The 18,931-nt window shown below is 37.0% G+C and overlaps 3 protein-coding genes across 3 annotated transcripts in view; all 3 read right to left on the minus strand.

Annotated features, from left to right (window-relative positions):
- The window catches only part of LOC140057493 (scavenger receptor cysteine-rich domain-containing protein DMBT1-like), a 60,395-nt gene that overhangs the window by 31,590 nt on the left and 9,874 nt on the right, over nt 1–18,931 (minus strand). The gene's annotated exons all lie outside the window — the stretch shown is intronic.
- Nucleotides 776–18,399, minus strand: LOC140050456 (scavenger receptor cysteine-rich type 1 protein M130-like). Its single transcript, XM_072095649.1, has 21 exons — nt 18,282–18,399; nt 16,194–16,505; nt 15,607–15,918; nt 15,348–15,519; nt 9,687–9,988; nt 8,758–8,871; nt 8,508–8,621; nt 8,297–8,410; nt 7,647–7,964; nt 6,937–7,248; nt 6,355–6,669; nt 5,938–6,246; nt 5,714–5,850; nt 5,243–5,414; nt 4,578–4,892; nt 4,056–4,367; nt 3,255–3,569; nt 2,734–3,048; nt 1,919–2,230; nt 1,368–1,555; nt 776–1,095 (listed from the first exon to the last, which is right to left on the minus strand). The coding sequence occupies exons 1-21, from the start codon at nt 18,397–18,399 to the stop codon at nt 952–954; spliced, it is 5,022 nt and encodes a 1,673-aa protein (XP_071951750.1). The 3' UTR covers nt 776–951.
- On the minus strand, nt 11,803–15,354 carry LOC140057509 (uncharacterized). The gene is made up of 8 exons (XM_072103206.1): nt 14,803–15,354; nt 14,035–14,145; nt 13,780–13,893; nt 13,554–13,667; nt 13,073–13,297; nt 12,494–12,604; nt 12,089–12,202; nt 11,803–11,935 (listed from the first exon to the last, which is right to left on the minus strand). The coding sequence occupies exons 1-8, from the start codon at nt 14,834–14,836 to the stop codon at nt 11,811–11,813; spliced, it is 948 nt and encodes a 315-aa protein (XP_071959307.1). The 5' UTR covers nt 14,837–15,354; the 3' UTR covers nt 11,803–11,810.

The following is an 18,931-nucleotide window of genomic DNA, read 5'->3' on the forward strand; positions in this document are numbered from 1 at the left end:
TTTAAGTAAAACATTTTTCAAAATATGTATTTTTAAGAATATTGCGAATCTTGATTCAAGTAAAAATAGTCTTGATAAGATAGTATGATATTGACTTCTTATTTTAAGTGAAACATTTCTCAAAATAAGTATTTTAAAGAATATTGCGAATCTTGATTCAAGTAAAAATAGTCTTGATAAGATAGTATGATATTGACTTCTTATTTTGAGTAAAACATTTCTCAAAATCAGAATATTGTGAATCTGAATTCAAGCAAAAATAGTTTTGATAGGATAGTATGATATTGACTTCTTATTTTAAGTAAAAAATTTCTCAAAATAAGTATTTTTTTAAATATTGCGAATCTCAATTTAAGCAAAAATAGTCTTGATAAGATAGTATGATATTGACTTCTTATTTTAAATAAAAAATTTCTCAAAATAAGTATTTTAAAGAATATTGCGAATCTTGATTCAAGTAAAAATAATCTTGATAAGGGTAGTGTGAAATTGACTTCTTATTTTAAGTAAAATATTTCTCAAAACAAGTATTTTCAAGACTATTGCGAAACCTAATTTAAGAAACTTTGTCTTACCTAGAAAAATATTTATTGTTTTAAGTAATTTTTAGAATTCATCAATCTTGATTTAAGAAAAATTATTCTTGATAGGGATAAATATAATATTGATTTCTTATTTTAAGTAAAATACTTTTCAAATTAAGTATTTTAAAATCTTGTTTGAAGCAAAACTATTCTTATTAAGAAGAGAATGATATTGACTTCTTATTTCAAGTAAAATATTTCTTGTAATAAGCATTTTCCAGAATATTGCAAAACTTAATTTAAGAAAATGTGTCTTTTCTAGAAAATTATTACTTGTTTTAAGTAATTTTAAATCTTGACAAGAAAAAAAATACTTATTTTAAGAAATTTTTCTTAAAACAAGATTTTTTTTTCTTGCTTAGAATTTCTAATTTTGCTGTGCATTAACAGTCTGTGAACACACGACACCAGCGTCCTCAGCATGTTGACAGTTGTGACAACCAATTCCTCCGTGGGCACAATCAATTATTGAGCTTTCGGTTCCCAAGCAATGTACGTCATCTAGATGTATCTGTAAAATCAACACGTGAACGGAATACTGAGAAATACACATGCACAGTCTTGCATCAGATATTGAAAACACATAAACGTATTTATAAATAATGATATTATGTAATAATAAAGGGCGAACTTAGAAATATAGAAGTTGGAAATACGTTGGCGTACTTGAAACTATAAAAACGTAGTTGAAAATAATACATAGCAAAGAATAAATAACAAATTAGAAGAAATGGACCGTTATAATATTACGGTACGAAGAAAGAAAATATCACGAACTTATACCTGACCAGTTCCTTGCCCAAAGTGTGCATTACAAGGTGCAGAACTAGCTCTCCCAAGACCAAGTTGTCGACAGATTACAGTAGCGTCTTGTAAACCCCATGAATCATCACATATCGTTCCCCATATGCCTTGTATCTGTATTTCAACGCGCCCTTCTCGGTCGTTATTTCCACCTACAAGTCTAACAGCTAACGTAAAAAACAAACATTGCATTATGATATGAAACGGTTTACTGCATTTTATTTGTCAATTGCTGCAGTAAACAATACACACAGAAAGTTCGATGCACATGAGCAACTTCTATACTAATCTGCATATTTGTATATACATACCAAACTTGTAATCGAATTATGTTGTGATTTAACAATTAAATTTGATCATTCTAATATTTGTTTTACCCATACTCAACGAAACCAATCCGAATTGGTAAATCGAAGAAAAAAAAGCACCTGGACTATAACTAGTTAACTACGGTACGTACAAATCGTTTTAACTGTTTCCTGATGTTATTCCTAGTAAAAATAAAGTGATTGTTTTATAATCTAACTTACCGATTGAGTTTGTACAGACGACACCAGCATCTTCATTGTGATCGCAGTCATGTACACGTGATCCCGCGTGGTCACACTCGAGTAAACTGTGTTCATCACCAGCGCAACAAACCTCGTTCAGATTAATGTTTCCTGTTCCGGGTCCAAAAAATGCAGATGTTTTTGCGTCTGACGCCGACTCATACCCGAGCTCTCGGCACACAACGTTAGCATCATTCAAATCCCACGAGTCGTCACACACGGTTCCCCATGCACCGTCAACAAACACCTCCACTCGTCCCCGGTCATGAGTGACTCCACCAGCCAACCTGACTGTATACACAGAAATACATAACTGATTAGACTTTATGTAGTATTAAGAGGCAATTTTCTAAACTCACAAGCTTTTAGCTTTTGTTGTTGATCCTTTTCATCTTTTATGCATTTTATCTTTGACATGTTTTATGATTTTTATGTTTTTTTTTTGATGAATAAAATGAATGAAATGAAATGAACAACATCTCAAGGATGCGAAGTATATCTAATACATGGCGCCGTTCTAGACACTGCTAATTAAGTCAACATACTTTAGTTACATGTATGCGAAACAGAATAGTTACTGTAGGATATGAATAATTGTGCAATAACATTATTAACTTAATTTAATCATGTCTATACATAATTTATTTCGGAAACAAATATTTCTGTCACATAACAGTATGTAACATAACTACATTATGGCGTCAAAATTAGAAATGTCATAAACGGCGCCCCGTATCATACTCTCATTGAACAATGTATCAATTTAAACGGCTATGTAAACAATTGTAAGTTACCTGATTTAATGCATTCTACTCCCGCGTCTTCATTATGACAACAGTTTTCTATTCCTAAACCAGCATGTGAACAATCTAAAATCGACGTTTCATCTCCATTACACCCAACATCGTCAAGATGTATAGGTCCTGTTCCTTGACCCCAGAATGCATTCGTTCTTACCCTTACCGCGCCTGGATAACCAAGCTGTTTGCAAACTACTGTACCGTCTGATATGCTCCAGCTATCATCACAGACTGTTCCCCATACGCCGTTGTGGAGTATTTCGACACGTCCTTCATTCGGGGTAGAACCATCTTGAAGCCTAACGGGCTCTAATGTAAGAAAACAAATGTTATGTTTATATGGCCTAGAAAATAGTGTTAGCTTGGTGGTGATCATGTCCACATTACATGGCTCACATAGCTTTCTTAGCTCAAAGCGTACTTCCAAAGCATCAGTAGCATACAGGCCTCTCGGGGTGTCATTTAACATCTCAGTTTAGTTTGGTAATGTATATAGTTAACAGAAACATACTTGCCTCCATCAAGACATGTAACTCCAGCATCTTCGCTATGTTGACAGTTGTGGCTTCCAAGTCCGTTGTGATTGCATTCAAGTATGGTGGATTCGGTTCCAATACAAGCAACATTATCTAAATGGATTGGACTTGTTCCTTGTCCAAAGTGCGCTGAACCATGGGACTCAATGGCACCAATGTACCCCAGCTGTCTACAGACAACATTGGCGTCGTTAATACCCCAGCCATCATCACAAATTGTTCCCCATCGGCCGCCGGCATACACTTCAACTCTGCCTTCGCGTTCATTGTTTCCACCAACTAAACGTATACTTGCTATAAACAAAAAATAACAATCCTGGTAACATCGGATAAGTGTTTAAAGAACAGTGCACAAAAGCTTTAGGAGGAGGAGATCTGATGGTAAAGGTATTTATTCTGGTCCTCAAGTTTAACTGGAAACAGGGGAAATTTGGATTAGGTCCTCTACGACATTAGCGTCCACGCGTTCCCAGGTATCATCACATACCGTTCCCCAAGCGTGGTTGTAGTAGTATTCAACACGGCCTTCGCCCGAGTTTACACCACCAACCAATTGAACTGTAATCAAGATATTATTGTTTTGATATTGTATTTTATTGATAAACCTATTTTATTTCTTTATAATATTCTTCATGTCTACTCTACTGGTAGATATTAGAGAACATTAATGTTCACGTCTGGACGGGCAAAGTTATGTCCGCTCAGATGTAGCAATTCTTAATAATGCTGCGTCTTTTGAAAGGTAACTATATACTACAAACCAAAGAGAGCGTGACAAACCTCTTGGCATACAATAAACACCAGCATCATTGTGGTGACCACAAGACGATGTCTGTCCTACATGATCGCATAGATCTAATCTTGTTTCATTTCCATTACATTGGACACGGCTCAAGTGTATCGGACCAATTCCTTCACCGAATTCAGCTCCTGCGACAGAGGACAAAGCACCCGGAAAGTCCAGCTGACGACAGACAACTGTTGCTTCGTTTTGGTCCCAGCCATCATCGCAGACTGTTCCCCACTGACCGTTCCTAAGTATCTCAACACGACCCTCATTTTCCAATGTTCCTCCTAGCAATCGAATTTTAGCTGGATATAGAATGGAAATGTGCGGTACACTTGTTTATTATCTTTTATCAAATATTATATCATTATAATGAATGTAAATTAATCTAAGTAAAAAATATACCTCAATGTTGGCCTTTTCACCTTTCCGATCAAGTGATTAGATTTGAGAACATATACAATCTATTTATGTTTATCAAATAAATATATGAACACATATAATTGTGATCTTACAATTTCCAATGCAAACTGCGCCAGCATCTTCTCCGTGATTGCAGTTATGGCTTCCTATGTCTCTGCTGTTACAATCGAAAATACTGCTTTCTGTACCAGAACAATTTACATCGTCAAGCCAAATGAGGTTACTTCCTGCACCATACGTGGCACAACCTGGGGCTTCAATGGCTTCCGTATAGCCTAGCTGACGACATACTACTGTGGCGTCCGGTATACCCCAGCCATCGTCACAAACGGTTCCCCATTCCCCGTTATGGTAGATCTCTACCCGTCCTTCGTTTTGGCCTGATCCACCAACAAGACGAACAACATCTTTGGGGAAAAATTATTAAAATAGATACAAATACTATAATACTCGGTGTAAAAGAAATGTGTTGTCTATGGAAACATATTGCATCCTTACAAGAAATTATGAGTGGTAAATTAATTTAAAAATATTAACGCACAAAAAGAAAAATCAATCAGCCACAACAAAAGATAAGGAAGCATTGGTCATCAAATTGACGGAAAGTAGTGCAGGGCAGAAAAAAAATTGTCGGACAAAGAGTCGACCATAATAAATCAACGTTCACACGTGACAAAGGAAGTACAGTACTTGTTGTATTGTTGAGCGAAATCTGAAGTCAATACGCAAAACAGAGATTCATTCTAGTAAAACTCACCATTAGTAAAACAAATGACACCAGCATCTTTGTAATGTGCACAGTTGTGAACTCCAAGCCCATTGTGGCTACAATTCCCGAGGGAGTGTTCTGCTCCAGTGCAACCAACATTGTCTAGAAGAATATTTCCAGTGCCTTGCCCAAATGATCCAGTTACCGTTACTCGTTCTGCCTAAGTACACATCATAATTGTTTGAGTCGTGTTGTTCGACATCAGTCCAAAATACGCAGACGCATTTTGGAAAGAAGTGCGTATTTTAGATTAAGTATAACGCCCTCAAGCTGACATTTTGGAGAAAAAAATCTGCGTATTTTGGACTGATGTTCACCAACCCAAATCAATAGTTTTGGTAGTTACTTATAGATAAACACACAATGAATATATGTGTATGTTTTACTGTAAATAACATGTAAATCCTGAGAGTGTTTTGGCTGTTTCTATAGATGTTCTTAAGAACATGTTTATCTTACCCGCTCATAACCTAGTTCTTTGCAAACCACATCACCGTCATTCCGATCCCAGCTGTCATCGCATACTGTTCCCCATGCACCTTCCGCATATACCTCAACACGTCCTTCCGATGGTATAGCTCCTTCTGCTAGGCGAACTAATTAAATAGAGGGAATTCAATATTTAAGTTTCCAACTGTGTGAGTGCCTGAATATTGTTAGGAAATTGTATGATAAATATTTACCTTTAAGATTGCAAACTACACTGACATCTTCTGAGTTCTGACAATTATGAACTCCAATGCCTAAAGTTGGGCATTCTGATATTCTTGACTCATTACCGTTGCAGCGTAGATTATCTAAAATAACCGGAATTGAGCCTACACCAAATCGAGAATTTCGGTAAAAAGTCAATGCTTCCCAGAAGCCTAAATGTCTACAGACAACATGAGCGTCATCAATGTCGAAGTCATCGTCACAGACGGTGCCCCATCGTCCATCAAGGAATACCTCAACACGTCCTTCTGTTTCTTTGTTACCATCAACCAGACGAACTACATGAAACAAGAAACACAATGTGGTAGAATGACGTTAAATAAATTTTGTTTATAAAGTTCTAGTTTTTAACCAATCAAAATAGGTCATACACATGAATGACTTACTATTATTTTCACAAACTGCACTAGCGTCTTTATGGTGACCACATATATCAAGGTTCAAACTGTTTCGCGGACACTCAACCAATTGTGTCTCCTGACCAGAGCAATCGACGTTGTTCATGACTATGTCACCAGTGCCTTGACCATACATCGCCCGACAAGGAGCTGATACAACGTTCGGGTATCCTAGCTGACGGCAAACCACCTGGGCATCGAGTATGCCCCATGAGTCATCACATACAGTGCCCCATTCTCCTGAAAGGTTAACTTCAACTCTGCCTTCATACGGAACTTCGCCGCCAACAAGTCGAACAGAAGCTGAAAATAACATTAGGCACATGGTAGTTTGATTTGTTATTATCTATTCAGTGTCTATAAAACTAAGATATTTTCTTCTAGACACTAGGATAGGTTGAGTAACACACATGCACATCCAACAAGTGCACGTAAATTATTCGTCAATTACAAAATGGAAAACCAGCACGTATGCATTGGTTTATCAATGAACAATTGGCAAGTCTTCTATAAGACAGCAATTATAGTTTGAACCAGTCGAGCGAATACCAATGTAATTTAATAACGTACATGAATTTAAGCAGATAACCCCCGCATGATCATTTTGTGTACAGTGATTGACGCCTGGCTGTGTGTGACCACAATTGATCAATCGGCTTTCAGTTCCTAAGCAGGCTACGTTGTCTAGGAGTATATCTCCAGACCCATAACCAAACTGACTTCCTCCGTCAACGGCTTGTAGAGCCCCAGTAAAGCCAAGTTCTCGGCACACAACAAGTGCGTCGTCGATTCCCCAGTCGTCATCGCATATGGTTCCCCATTCTCCGTTCCAGAAAACTTCTACAACGCCCTCTAGAGCATTCCCACCACCAACAAGACGAACTGCAGAAGAAGAATGAAACCTATAACAGTGATTACACTTTAAACAAAATGAATTCCCTGTCCACCATTGTAACAAATAACTGATATTAACAAGTTCAAATCGGCACTCCCTAATGTTGGTCTGACCACTCACTGAAATGGTTGGGCCTTACTACCTGGAATTGTTCGAATTGTAACGTTTTATTGAGGGGCACATCTTTGTTTAACTTTGCCTCTATTTCTTGGATACAAGTTACACAGTAAAGTAAGTTAACACAGTAAAAGCTCAGTAAACAAACTGTGTGAATACATGCAAAACCTAGTGGGAAAAAAGAGTGGTATTACGGGGCGCATTTTGGAACATTTTTATTTAGTTTTTTGAACCATGACCCAAACATCTTACTCTGCAAGATACATACCGCCTTTCATACAATGTACACCGACATCTTGCTGATGGTTACAATTATTGATACCAAGTTCTGAATGACCACAATCCCCTAACGTCTCTTCGTAACCAGTACAATCGACCTGATCAAGAATGATTGGCCCACTTCCTGGTCCGTACGGAGAAGAAACCCCGTATGTGCGGATCGCACCGGGTGTGTCAATTTGACGGCACACAACTCGAGCGTCGTTTAAGTCCCAGGATGTACCGCATATTGTTCCCCATTGGTTGTTGTAGGAAACCTCAACTCTACCATCATATGGGGATGTTCCGTTAATCAATCGTATGCCACCTACAAAATAAATACACTCTATAATGTAGTATTCGGTTGATAGTAAGTATTACAGTACGACGAGGTGATTACCATAAGTAAACAGCACACTAGGTAGAGCACAATGTTATAATCCTTTTTTTTCTGGTGCAAGAATGATATAGTCGATTCGTCCTAATTAACGCTACTGTCAGTCTCTTTGGTTATAATATACACATTATTTGTGAAAGTCTAGAAACTTTATTAAATTCAGATTGACCTTGTTTACTGTTCCTACTATGATGATGACATGGCGAGATTATTATTACCATAGTTCAAGAGGAAAATAAACATGCAAGAAAAAAATGCCTTACCTAACTGACAGGTTTTCCCAAAGTAACCGTTTTGACATGCGCATGTGTAAAAGCCATTTCCATCAATGCACTGCCCATCATTCAAACATAGATTTGATAAACACTCGTCCGTATCTTGTAAAATCAAAATAATACAAAATACACTTTAATAATTCAACTAGGAGTTATCTAAAGAAACATTTCCGTCGTGTGAATCAGATATTATGCTCACTTCTTTCACAATATGACCCATCAAAACCATCTGGACAATGACACGTGAATGCATTGACGTCATCAGTACAAGTTCCACCATTAAAGCACGGCTGAGGTTGGCATTCGTCTATATCTGTATTTTGAATAAAGACAAAATAACAATTAATACTTATAATAATATAAACAATAATTCAATAACTCTGTATAAAGTTAATTTAGAATTATAATTATAGAATAACTAAAATTTATTTATAAAGTAGGTTCGTTACTTGTTTCACAAGATTCTCCATCGTAGCCTTGCACACAGTCGCATTTGTAACTGTTGATCCAGTCGTGGCATGTTCCACCATGTTGACATGGATTATTTTCACATTCGTCAATATCTGTAAAATCACAATTTTAAACAATATGGTTTATGAATCTAATGAAATAGATGAATATAAATGCCCAAAATGCCTTCCATACATTAAACTTTATAGAGATCCAGTAGTAGTCAGGCAGCATTTGTATTTTACTTCATATATTTAGCCAAGTTTGATTTTTCACTTTTAAGTGATCAAGGACATCACAACGAACAACTTCCAACTTGTTGTCCAAATTCTAAACGCGTTTTTCATTCGCTGGGGGCGCTTTTTCAAAATGGCCGCTTATGCTATCAAGTACTTATATCTCGGCAACCACTAATTGTAGAGACTTGGTTTTAATCTTAAAATGTTTGTAAGGTACATATTTCTATTTACTCTAATGGAATATTTTGACCAGAAATGACTGAAAATGCCATTTCTGACCGTTTGACCTTTGACCTTCTATCATCATATCTCGGTAACTAATGGTCACACAGACTTGAAATTTGTTTCAAATTGTTCGCAGTATGCCTTTTTATATTTACTGTAATTAAATGTTTTGTTTTAAAGCAAACAGAAATGCCATATCTGACCTCATACCCTAATGCATGTAATATCCACAACTGAGAGACTATAGATTTGTCTAGTATTGTTTATAACTTGTACCGGTACTTGTGGTTTTGTTGATGATATCCCTTGTTCCAAAATCAATATTTCAAATCACCAATGGAACTGTTATAATAAATAAATACATACCATAAATATTGAATATTAGATTCAGATTACCCTCTCCAGTCAATAAAGTTCATCGATATCGTCTACTAGCTCTACATTCCAGTCCTTTGTATTCTCACATCCATCACCACACTCACATGCATCAGTACAGAGCAAGTTGTTTTTCTTACAACTACAGCGATTTGTTGAACATGAACCATTGCAGGTACATCGACGAATTTCTAGAAGAGCTTCTGGTGCTAGTGGATTGTTGCAAAATACCGGCTTCAAGTGACCATTTTCTAGTTGCCAGGAGTAGTCAGTTGCTGGTGGAATAGATGGAGTTGGCTTGCATAATGAATTCCATACAATAGACATGTAGTATGCTCTGTGATCTAAGAGTTCCCATGGTTGGAGGTAACTGTTGTCCTTCCTTGCCTTTCTGTGCAAATAACATCCATCTCAAGTCTGTGACATAATCTGCCTTGATCTTAGAAGTACTGTATAATATGCAAACATATCTTTCCATTTGCCTGAAAATCCAATTTGGTATTTCAGAGGTCAGTCCATATACAGCAAATGCATCTAGTATTTCATTGTCACATTTCATAAGTGCTGTGAAATGGGCGGACACTCCTTTTCCAGCAAATGTACCTGTGTTATCTGTACCTTTAAATGCATACCATCCAATCAGTGCTGCTGATATTTGTTTTCAAAGTCGGTAATAGCATTCCCATATAGGTATTTTTTCCCCTCTTTTCCTACAAAATGTGGTCATTGGAGGAAGTAGAGGATAGCTTCCTGTTAAAAGGATAAAGACATCAGTATCTACAGAAAATATGTCAACATTGGCACTTGGGTCTTTGTTCATACAATCAAAGGCATACAATAAGACCAGTTGGTCCCCTTCTTCCAATGTGTGTTGTCCGTGTGTCATCTCTGGCATCATGATAACTTCTGAGAGATTGCAGTTTGCCATCATGGACGTGTGATGTGTTACTAGGACCTTCTTCGTCTTGTTCTTGAAATGATTAGGTATCTTCTTTGACAGATATTTTGTAAGTTCAGCTTTTATCTTTGTGCGATAAAAATGTCTTAATGTTCTTAATCTCAGTGTTGTCATTGACATGGTAGTGAATGGTAGTTGTTTTCTGTGTTCTCTTATCTCGTGTAGATTCTTTTAAAGATCCTGATAGATATTTATCAAATAAAAGACTAACTTCATCATGGTTTGCCCATACCAACAATCAGGTTAACAAATTCAGATGCAAAGTCAGCAGAAGCATTGAACTCTTCTTTACCATATTGACGACACGCATTCCATCAATAATTAGGATTGATGCTGCTTTTTATCAGGCCTGCTGACATTATCTGGTAGAGGGAGTTCTGTTATTGACTAATACCTTGCATTTTCCAGAAAGCATTATAATTTTTCCATCTGGATGGAAATTTGATGGTGGAGTGCTATTGAACTCATAGTTGCCTATGACATTCTTTAGAGCGAACTCTGGCCTGCTCTTCGCCACAACTAACAATCTAGACAGCAGCTTTCTCTCTTGCTTAATTGAAACTAGTTGAAATAGTATTTCCGGTCATTTTAGGGAAAAATGTTCCATTATAGTGAATAGAATTATGTACCTTACGAACAATTTAAGACTAAAACCAAGTCTCTACGATTAGTGGTTGCCGAGATATAAGTACTTGATAGCATAAGCGGCCATTTTGATAAAGCGCCCCCAGCGAATGAAAAACGCGTTTAGAATTTGGACAACAAGTTGGAAGTTGTTTCTTGTGATGTCCTTGATCACTTAAAAGTGAAAAATCAAACTTGGCTAAATATATGAAGTAAAGTTAATATAGTAACAAATGCTGCCTGACTATAGGCCCTATGGATTCGTTTCCTATTGGTCCCCATCTCCAAATCCCAATAGTGAATGCAAATTGAATTGATTATTGTGAGAATAATAAACCGCAAGACAATCTAATGACAGGATAGAGCTCCAGAGATCAAAGCGTTTATCAGAGGCTGCGAAACGATAAGTTCCACGTCCCCTAAACAGTTTGACTGATTTTCTATTGTCCAATTAGATTCCCCAAATGTTTTGTTAACACCGAGCCGCGGACAATATGTACATAATACCACACTGCTGCTGTTGGTATTTGCAGCCAGACATAAGATCAAGGGACTGTGGCGAGCGAGCACAGCGTCGTGTTGTTAGATTGCCCTGTTAAAAGTATCTACAATTTTGTGTTGAATAAAAATGTTATTTCATACTTGTATGGCATGTGTCTCCAGTAAACCCTGCTGCACATGTGCACTGGAAGCTGTTAACAAGGTCCAAACACGTTGCTCCGTTAAAGCATGGGTTATTAGAACAATTATCAATATCTGAAACATATAATATTGTATGTATTTAAGCCAACATTAGCCGACTGCAAACAAATTACAGAAAATAAATATAGACTGGGATAAAAGGTTCACAAAATGAAATGTTTATATAACTGCATGTAACAAGTACGTCTGTAAATGAATGGAGTTTACCGTATTCACACAATCTACCATTGAATCCAAAAACGCAATCACACGAAAAGCGTCCTACTCCGTCAGTGCATGTACCACCATGTAAACAGGGGTTAGAGAGGCATTCGTCGATTTCTAAACACAAATTAAAGTAAAATGAATGTTCACGGACAAATCTAACAGACACATAGAATTAATAGGCACAAAAAAAAAACAATTACGGGGTGCCGCTTAAGCCATGTATAATTATGTCTTCAAAGTGAGCATTGTTAGAATGAAGTTCTGTAGATGGTGACATAAAATAGAGGTTTGCCTTGACCACAACGATGCAAACTAATGTTTCCTCAGTGTGTTACTATTTTTATATTCAATACATTTTTTTATTAAGAAATATAGTAATCTAAACTATACTATGCTGTACCGTACCTGTATCGCAAAGAATCCCTTCATAACCAATATGGCAGGTGCAGTTAAAGCCATCAACCATGTCAAGACATTCTCCATTCAGACACGGAAAGGAGAGACACTCGTCACGTTCTGTTTAAAAAAAGAAACATAAATGGTTCACTTAAAAAAAGTAAACGTAAAGCAGTTAGTATCTTGATTAAATGTCCTTAACGGCGCCCCGTACAATTACTAACATTGTTTGTGTTCACGTTAAGGGAATCGCGTCACAAACAACTGGTTAAAAATTTGACCGCACTGATATTACTCTAACCAAGATAATCTAACAACAGGATGCTGGGCTTCGGAGATCAAAGGGGTTATATGTGGCTGCGAAACGATCTGTTCCACGCCTCTTACGAATAATGTACATTATAGTACTGTTTGTATTTGTCAGACATAAGATCAAAGGAATGTTACAAGTTCCTATCTTGGCAAGGCGAGCTCAGTGTCCTGTTGTTAGATTGACTTGATATAACATACCATCTCATGAGAGTGGACTGGAAGGTAAAACCTGACTTACACAGTCAAGTAAACAAAAACGATTCAGCGACAACTTACCAACTTCGCAACGGTCGCCAAAATAACCGGGTGGGCAGACACACTCGTACTTGTTGACAAGATCGAGACAGGTTCCTGTGACACAGGGGTTTAAGGAGCATTCATTAAAGTTAGTCTCACATGTTACGTCTTTGAAACCTGGACGACAAGTGCAGGAGAAGCTACCAATGTTGTTGACGCAAGTGGCGTTATTCTTACAGGGGTTACTGGAACACTCATCGGTATCTGAAAAATTGATTAAAACAAATATAATCTAATAACAAAAACACATGATGATAATTTGTATTAATGACAAATGTAACATCCTTTAAAACGATCGTTTTTTGTAAAACAAGATAAGTGTATCATCAAACTTTTTCCTTTTTTACGTACACAAGTGTATATTTATTTTGTTTTAGAACACTATTTCTTTTAATAGTTTTAATATGATATTACTATGTAAAAATAGTTTACTGTGTACTATAAACGAGTTATTCGTTACCTAGTTCACACAAATCTCCATGAAAACCAGTACTACAGTTACAGGTAAAGCGATTTAGTTCATTATTACAAATTCCATTATGTGTGCATGGGTCGGAGTCGCACTCATTGATCTCTGTAATAACGATACATTAATTAAGTATTTGTTATATGCAAGATGATAAAAAAATGCCTCCTCTCGCCATATATATTTAAATGTATACAAAGGAAAATGACACGCAAGTTACCTTCATTACACTTCTCTCCTGTATAGCCTCCGATACAGACACATGAGTACCTGTTGACCAGATCAACACATTCAGCACCATTGAAACAGGGATTGGACGAGCATTCATTCAATTCTGCAATAACAAGTGTACACATTGAAAATGAGTGTTTTTTAAATGTCTTATCTGTTGGATACAGAATTTGGTAAGCGCCCTTTCCCACATCTCTCCTTCTTCACCTCACCTAGGCCTATAATATTGTCGACTAATTCTTACCTATACCACAGAACAGCCCTGTATACCCCGGGAAACACTGACATTGAAACCCATTAAGTTCATCAATGCAAGAACCATTTTTACAAGGTGATGATGCACACTCGTCAATATCTGAAAAAAATAACAAATTCACTTTATTTCGCAATTTGTACCGGTAAGTTGTAAAAGTGCTATGGCGTAATGGTAATGGTTATCAAACCAAGGCAACAATAGGACATTGAGCTCGCCTTGTCAAATGAACTCGTAACAGTTCTTTGATCGTATGTAAAGCTGCGAAAAATACCAACAGCACTGTGTACAGATATTACTTTACGTCCCATTGCATCGGCCTCATTGCGGGCGTGGCGTAAAACCGTTTGTCATGTGTACGTTAAAAATGGTGACCATGGTACTAAATCTCTCTCAAATATTAAAAAAAACGGGAAGAAGTCGACGGGTTTCGAAACTGATACCACTGAGCCGACTTGCAGAAAACCATTTATATAACCTATTTTCAAGTATTCATGAATAATGATAATCGATAATCGATAATTATAGAATATAGCAGAGGGACGCACAAGCATTGATTTAGATGCCCAAGATCAAGGTAAATAATTGAAAATGAATAAGAATAATTCGTCTTGTATATACGGGCCTTCTGATAGAACAGTCGGCATATCACCCAGTATAAGAGTCGGGTCAACAAAGCAAATAATAAATAAATTATAAATACGTCCAAATCACGTCAGTATTTAATATAATAGTTGTATACTAAACAAAGTATCTTACCGTGCTCACAGAAAATGCCGTTATAACCGGGCATGCAATTACAACTGTATCCGTTAATATCGTCGATACAGGTTCCTCCGTTTGTACATGGGAATGATCTACATTCATTGATATCTGTCAAAATAAATAATTATTAAAAACTAATTTACAGAAAGATTTAAACTACCATCCTGCACCGTGCGTTGCTTATACATCAGAATAAACACACAGCGGGAATTGTTATGTCTGGGAAACCAAATGTGTATAAAGGATTGGTTTTTTGCTTTCCCGTACCTCGGTAATTTCTCCTTTTGGAATTACCGGGACCGCTGCTCCCATAACAATACAGAGCACTGAACCCCCTTCCCTCACCTAACCATAATATAATAATAATTCGTTTAGAATGCGTACAGAAGGTAGATTTTGATAGTAGTGGAGATTGGTACATCAGCCTCTATGGAACACTAGCTGTTTTGTGGTGAGATACAACTGTTGCAGGAACATTGCTTTCTACTGCATACACATATAAATTATATAAAATCACATTGATTCCTTACTAAGTTCACAGATAAGCCCAATGAAAGTGGTAATTTGACGTCACAAAAGATGAAAAACCGTGAAAATAGTTACCATCCTCGCAGTTAGTTCCTTCGTAGCCACGCGCACAAATACAGACATACCCAACTACCGTATTGTTGCATGTTGCTCCATTAGCACAGGGCTGAGACACACATTCATCTAAGATACAAATGAAATCACAGCATGAATTAGATTTTATCAATTTATGACGTCATAAATGATAGATAGAATATAAGCAAGTCTTACCTATATCGTGGCATATGGCGCTAGCATCATGACCATGCGCACACGTGTCGCCGACAGTCGTCTTTCGTCTGCAATTCAATATAGAAGACTCATTTCCATTACAATCCAAATCCTCCAACAATACATTCTCAAGCATGCCTTCTCCGAAATAACTTCCAACTGGAGCTGACATAGCGCCTGGAAAACCGAGGCTATTACATAAGACATTGGCGTCATCTAAGCCCCAGCCATTGTCACAGACCCTACCCCACAACCCATTTAAGAATACCTCAACGCGTCCTTTACGATCAGTCGTTCCATTAACTAATCGAACTGTTGGGAAGAAAAGAAATCACACAATAAAAGTGTAGATATTATACAAATCAAATATCGTCTACTCATGGGATTACTTATCTCAATGACTTGCGATAGTCAGTTATGTTATCCAATGACATTTGCAGAATTAGGTGAAACAAATCAAGTATAACCAAAGAGAAAAAGTCATAGATTTGTCATTTAAAAATTCGAACTTTCGGTGATTGAATTATTACGGAGTTTTGCACCCATCAGTGAATTAAAATGTTGAGGCCTATGCCTACAATACTTACATGGCTTCTTACACACCACACTAGCTATTGTTTTCTCCGGTTCGCAGGTAGATGACATACCAGAAATACTTGGATTACACTCCCTCAGATGCCCCTCTGAACCTGCACAATCAACCTTACTACATTTCACAGGCCCAGAACTTGGTTCGAACTCATCAACGAAGGCCTGCCGTTGAGATCCTGGGTACCCTAGTGTATGGCAGACTATGTCGGCATCGAGCAGCGTCCAATCATCATCACATATAGTACCCCAGTCTGTCCCGTGGTTTACTTCTACTATCCCACTGTATGCATCGCCATTCACTAAACGAACTACGGGAACAAACAATACAGTGTATGACAAGGCAACATTTTTAAAGAAAGAATCGTGTGTTGGCAACATCGAGCACTATGTAAATGCCTTATTCACATCTTTTAAACCTTAACCGAAGCCGTATTTAAAACACTGCGCGGCCACTGGATGTGTAGTAGATTTGGTACAAACCAATAATATTTTACAAAAGCAAAGGTAAAAACGGTTAGAAATAGTCTACTCTTGCGCACCGCAGCAGCTCTTTAAATCCACCATCATTAGCTTGGTTCCCACTAGAACGTAACGCAAGGACGTAAACGCAACATAAGCGTGTTGACCAATGACAAGCGAAGTTATAGACAGTTAGTTTTCACAAGCGAATAAGCCATCGCTTGTGATTGGTCAATTCACTTGCGTTGCGTTACGTCCTTGCGTTGCGTCGCTAGTGGGAACCACGCTTAAATTGAAATTGTTGTTTGACTAATATCTGCCCAGTATCAAAGGCATATTTCGTACCAAGAATCATGTGCACTAGAACACGTACACGGTATGTTCATTTCTATCCATTTAGTTTATAAAACAATGTTCCAACACTTGGTATGGCCGCCCATACGATGCCATGCCATGCGTGCAAAAATAGGCCTACTGTAATTATTTACAACAATATTTATGCAAACTGACAACTACCAACACATTTATTAAATTATATTATGACTTATCCAAAAAGTTCCAATAACCCATTTTTATTATTGATCAGATTATAAATCAACTGCTTTGTAAATCCTCGCCGAAAGCAAAGGTCTAGTTAAAAGGCTCAAGTGAGATGTTAGGTGCCATAGAGAACGTATAAATCAATTTTTTTTTTAAGAAAACAAACCTATAAAATGAACACCCGTAGTGGTACAATTTAATTGTAGTTACACAAGTTTTACAATAGTTGTACTTGTTTCTCACTTATCATTCTCTTGTATTTTAAAATGAAATTTGTCGTCTAAAATATATTTGTGATGATCTACAGTTTCTCATGCACGCAGGTAATTTGCAATCATGACGCGATGGCTGTGTCTTTCGTCCTAGTGTGAGAAAGAAACACCAGCGATCATAGCATACATGCCTGACAGTCAAATTAAATGGGATCAAACAAAACATGGGTGTAAAAGATAGATATAACAATGTAAAATAATGAATATAGGCCTAGATAAGACAAAACTGTAAGGTGTTCAGTGTTTAAATGGGAGCTGTCATCAGCCAATTTGGTGTGATGCATGACGTGATTTAAGTCTATAGCAAAGATTGGTTAGTATGTTACAAAAAAACGGTAAGATAGAAAGAAAACATGTTTAAAAACGTACACGCAAAGTAACTTATTTTGACCATTCAGAAGCGACATATCAGAACTGCCACTTGTAATTGGTCATCAATTTACGTGCGCAAAGTAACTTATTTTGACCATTCAGAAGCGACATATTAGAACTGCCGCTTGTAATTGGTCATCAAATTACGTGCGCAAAGTAACTTATTTTGACCATTCAGAAGCGACATATCAGAACTGCCACTTGTAATTGGTCATCAAATTACGTGCGCAAAGTAACTTATTTTGACCATTCAGAAGCGACATATTAGAACTGCCGCTTGTAATTGGTCATCAAATTACCTGCGCAAAGTAACTTATTTTGACCATTCAGAAGCGACATATTAGAACTGCCGCTTGTAATTGGTCATCAAATTACGTGCGCAAAGTAACTTATTTTGACCATTCAGAAGCGACATATTAGAACAACTGCCACGCATATTACCTTCAAGATCTTGACAAATAACGCCAGCATATTTTTCAATCCCAGAACAGCAGATGTCAGACCGGCACGCGTTGAGTTTACAAGTAGCAATGGTATATGAAGACGTTCCACACTTCATACTTTCGTAGGGGACACCGTCACCCTTAAACATAAACAAGCGTTTGATTAAACATTACACAGTTAGGCTACCACGAGTCTGATCACCTCATGGAATTATGTCTGTATCATACATGTAGCCAGATTATGTCTGTATGATATATGTTAGGTTAGGCTTATGGTCGGTAACAGGCGTCATATGTGAAATATTTGCCTATGATATTGGATAAATTATACTGTATTTACAGTACAGAGAATCGTCATATAAAAATGTATAATGTCTGTGATACCGGAGCACAATCTGGTTACACACTTACGTAAAATATTTCGTAAAAAGTTTTGCTAATTAACGAAAGTTGAGATAGCATAGCACATGTATATATAGACAGTTACAGATAAATATTCTTGACTTTTTCTTGCTCCTGTAACATGTAAATAAATTAAATTTCAGTATATCACCGGGCGGTTTAGAATTAGTGTTATTTGCCTACTGTGTTTATATATATATATATGTGGTGGTGGTCGCTTAACAAATTAAACTCCATGATGCGTGT

Source organism: Antedon mediterranea, chromosome 1 (genome assembly GCF_964355755.1).
Source record: "Antedon mediterranea chromosome 1, ecAntMedi1.1, whole genome shotgun sequence".
Taxonomy (NCBI): domain Eukaryota; kingdom Metazoa; phylum Echinodermata; class Crinoidea; order Comatulida; family Antedonidae; genus Antedon; species Antedon mediterranea.